Source organism: Microchirus variegatus, assembly GCF_963457635.1.
Source record: "Microchirus variegatus genome assembly, chromosome: 19".
NCBI lineage: Eukaryota > Metazoa > Chordata > Actinopteri > Pleuronectiformes > Soleidae > Microchirus > Microchirus variegatus.
This window is the reverse complement of record NC_139820.1, coordinates 18,444,381-18,448,896: the sequence shown is the minus strand read 5'-3', so window position 1 is coordinate 18,448,896 and position 4,516 is coordinate 18,444,381. Positions and strand designations below refer to the sequence as shown.

The following is a 4,516-nucleotide window of genomic DNA, read 5'->3' as shown; positions in this document are numbered from 1 at the left end:
TGTCTTTTTGAAGCTTCAAAAACACATTTCCCGTTACATCAGGGCTACCTCTTTCCAGGTCAGGGCCAGAAAACAAATTTCAGTTTCAAGAGTTCTCTGAGATGACAGCAGTTACACAGATGGAAAATTACTCAACTACATTTCGCAGACAATGCAATTGGGAATGCTGAGTCCTCTTGCCATGATTGTGTCTGTCTGCCCATGATGAAATTGGCAGGAAAATGTAGCATCAAATTAAAAGCTGCTTCATGTTCGTGATCTGCATGCACTTACAGATGAACATACAGATTATAGGCCGTATACTGTGTCTCGGTGGAGAGATGAGGGAGTGGCCAGGATTAGAAATATTGGAGGGGCAGCTCAGCTTGAATGGTTTGGAAACAAAGTAATAGAGGTAAGGTTGGTGACGGCAGCTGAGCGTCTACCCAGTTTGTGACAGAAGTCCCAGCTTCCTCTGCAGCCCTTGTTCCTTTAGAGCTACTTGCTGTTGCAGGTCCCACATGGCCTGCCTGTGCTTTCTCTGCATCTTCTCGCACTCATGCTCATGCTCCTCTAACGCATGCTGCAGCAGCTCGTGCTTCACCGTCACGTCCCTCAGCTCATCCGTGATGACCTTCATGCAAGCCTTTTTCTTAACAATGTCACCCCTGGCCTGGTTGTAGTCGTGCATTTGTTGATGAAGATCGGTCTGCTTGACTTCAGATTTATCCACAGAACCACACAGAGATTCATTCTCCGCCTGCGCTGCTGAAACGTCTTTGTCTACTTGAGTCAGCAGCTTCTGCAGCTCTGACACCTTCTTCTCCAACGCCTTCTCCTGCTTCATGGCGTCAGTCTGCAAGGAAGAGAGTTTTTCTGTCACGGCTCTGAGAGTGGTCTTGTGTTTCTGAATCAGGTCGTCAGCATCGCTTCTGAACTGGTCCTCGTGCTTTCTGACCAGTTCCCAGTGATTTTTCTCATCTGCATTGATCTTCATCTGATATTTCCTGCAATATTGGTCCTTCATTTCTCTGATTCTCTTGTTATAGTCTTTGTTCAGCTCCAGCAGCACCAACTGATGTTTCAGTACGACCTCCTTGATACTGGTTTCTTTCATGACTTTATCCATTCTCTGATCCTCAAGCATATTTTGAATGATCCCCTGGAGCTCAAGCTCCGACTCTGTTTGCTGTTTTTGGATCAGCGATGCAGAGGCAGAGACTTCCATCTTCACTTCTGAGATTGCACTGTGCTGCTCAAACTCGGCGTGTTTCACTTTCGTCTCATACTTCCCCATCTCCATTCGGTGGCGCTTGTCGGCCTCCTTGCGCTCTATGTCTTTGAGGCACAGCTTTGCTTTCGTCTCCTCCAGGTCCCCCCTGCACATTTCCAAGAAGGAATTCAGTTTGTCCACATCCAGCTGGAAGTATGTCCTCTCCCGACGCTCCTTCTCAAGCTCCTCCTGGAGGTGAATAACATACTTTTTCAGCTGTTTCTCTGACATGTCCTCGGGGGACATCTTGTCCAGGTCTGCAACCGAGATTGCATCTTTGCCCTTCTTACCTTTACCTTTGGGCATCGTCACAAAGTAAAACCTTTTCTTTCAAAAACTCTGATTTGAAAGTTACACACTTTGCCGTTCAATAGGAGTTTACCTGAACCCTTTTCTGTCCATAATATTATTTAAAACTTACAATCAGAGGCACGGTGTCATTATTACATCATGAGATCAAAGGTATTATATTTCAAGGAAAATTTACCCTTCATCCCTAACATCTATTACGAGGAACACTTTTGATCTTCTTGTTTACCAGATGAGCTACTGTGAACCATAAGTTTGACTAATTTAAGGGGAATTTAATTAACCATTTTGGGTGTAATGTATCTTTGTATCTCCCTGAGTTTGAGCTAAAAAGAAATCCATGGTTATGAATCAATGCTTATAAACTGAGATGCATTAATACTGTTTCTTTGATTGACAACCAGGGAAAGTGAGGTATAGGTAGGATTAACATAAAATTGATAAACTGACATATGCTCACATTGGCACTATACTTAACACTATATCTACGTACCGATTCACAACAGCTATAATATTGTAAATATATTGGTCTTGCAAAAATGTTATGATGTCACAATCACGTTATAACAAGTATATTATCAAATGTTAAACATACATAACAGTGCCTTACCATTTCATGACACATTGGGATGAGACTGCTCTGCTCTGCTCAGGCCGTGACTAGCAGAGACAACCATGTCTCGTAAGCAAATATGTAGAACAGCCTTCTACCACCTGCGCAACATTAAGACAATTAGAAATATTATATCGCGACAAGACTCTGAGAAACTAATCCACGCCTTTATAACCTCTAGGCTGGATTACTGTAACTCATTAATGTCAGGATGTCCTAGTAAGTCCCTGAAAAACCTTCAGCTGGGCCAGAACGCAGCAGCACGGATACTGACTGGAAACGGACGACGTGATCATATAACTCCTGTCTTAGTTTCTCTCTGCGTGTGATATTGCCTGAACCTGCTTCTGACCTTCCCGTTTTGCCTGCCCCTTATCAGATTTGTTTGCTGCGTGGACTGACTTCCTGGTTTGAACTCTGCCTTCACAATAAATACTGCTCTGATTCCATCTGGTGTGTCATGCATTTGGGTTCTCGCCTGCCATTTTGTAAAAGTCTCACATGGAGTAAACCAAATCTTTTTGGTAAATGTGTTGATGATGAAAAGCCTCTGTTCACTGTTGCATGAGTGGTTCCTCAATTTTAAGGCAAACAAGTTGGATGTAACACGTTCCTGTGGCGTTATATTACAGGAGGGGCCTTGAGTTTTACAAAATGCTCAGACATTGTAGATGAAATTAATAACTACTTTTTCAATGTCAAGTTGGCCTGTGGGGCTGCTCATGAAAAGGTAATCTTAAAAGTAAAAGTCTTATCCTATATACTCAAGGGGGTATGGTTATATTTTACTTAACATTAAAATAGGTTATTTTCATTTGTATTTTTTTCTTTTTATTATCTATATAGAGAGGGTATTCTAAAAGTAACGCAATTGAAAATGAAATACCTGTTCAAGAGACGTGTTTGTTTGAAGACTGTATGTAAGTGAATTTGGCATAGAGTATTATGGAAATGAACACTGACACGTAATACATGTAAAACTGTTATTTTATTAATATTAGTGAATCTCCAAAGCAATTACAACAACAAATGATAATACCCAAACATGGATTTTATGAATGGGAAATGTTGATTTTGTTATCAGACAACTGAAAACATTACACATTGTACCTTGGAAACCCTTCTGGGCTGTTACCAACACAAAGCAAAACGATTCCACCTTTTCTCAGGATCAGCATCCCTACACTACGGAAGCCTGGAAAGGACATGGGAAAAAAGTTTGCATTATCTCACAAAGATTGCGTTATCTCGCAAAGTCAGTGCGATCTCGCGGTTTTTGTGTGGTCTCGCGTTATAGGGCTTGGGCGTCGTGACGTCATTACTTGGCGTGGCCGCCATGTTGGATGCATTCTTTACTGCTACTCGGACCAATGCACACTGTTTATAGACGTACTCCCTCTCAGTCATGTGTCTTAATTTGATTAATTTGGCGTTACTATCTCAACCATGGTAAACCGTTGCTGTATTGTGGGTTGTAACAGCGCAACTTTTCCTACTTGGAGGATCAACCACGGAGACCAAGAATGAGATAACAACGAATCGTCGGCTCGCTTGGATTGCGGCTGTACGACGTCCAAACCTTCCACAGTATCCCGATGTCGATGAGAATGTTTAACTGATAGCTGTGAGGTTGTGGACAAACTGTGAGGGCTGCGGTGAGAGACTCCACAGAGCTCGCGAGATTCCACAGAGCTCGCAAAACTTTGCGAGATAACACAAACCCTTGCACCGTTTTTTTTTTCCTCCATCTCCCTTCCAGGCTTCCGTACTACGCTGCCTGTATACACGCTGCTTTTATGCTGCAGCCAGAGGCATCCTAACAAAAGCATGTAAAATACAAATTCATATTAAAGGTGAAGTAAGTAGTTTAAAGTGCCATCTAGAAGAGAGGCTGAAATTTACAACAAAGAACTGCTCTGGGAAACCTTATTTGGCCATTAGGTGACACTGCAAACTCAGCAAATGTTGCAATAAAAGAGTCAAAATTATGATTTTTGAAATGCATTTTCTCCAAAATTCCACAGTAAATGTAGATATATGGAGCATCACTGGAAAGTTGAGAAGCTGAAGTATGTGAATCAGGTGAAACATTCAACGGGAAACCTTATTTGGCCATTAGGTGGCACTGCAAAGTCAGCAATTGTTGCAATAGAAGAGTCAAAATTATGATTTTTTAAAATGGATTTTCTCCAAAATTCCACAGTAAATGTGGCTATATGGAGCATCACTGGAAAGTTGAGAAGCTGTAGTATGTGAATCAGGTGAGACATTCAACGGGACACCTTATTTGTCCATTAGGTGGCAGTGCAAAGTCAGCAATTGTTGCAATAAAAGTATCAAAA

General features: G+C 41.9%; 1 protein-coding gene across 1 annotated transcript; it reads right to left on the bottom strand.

Annotated features, from left to right (window-relative positions):
* Positions 1-421: 421 nt before the first annotated feature.
* Positions 422-1,558, bottom strand: LOC310941022 (dynein regulatory complex subunit 4-like; the record flags this gene model as incomplete). The annotated part of the gene is made up of 1 exon (XM_083906093.1): positions 422-1,558. One exon carries the CDS (start codon positions 1,556-1,558, stop codon positions 422-424), a length of 1,137 nt encoding a protein of 378 aa, XP_083762219.1.
* Between the last annotated feature and the right edge of the window lie 2,958 nt (positions 1,559-4,516).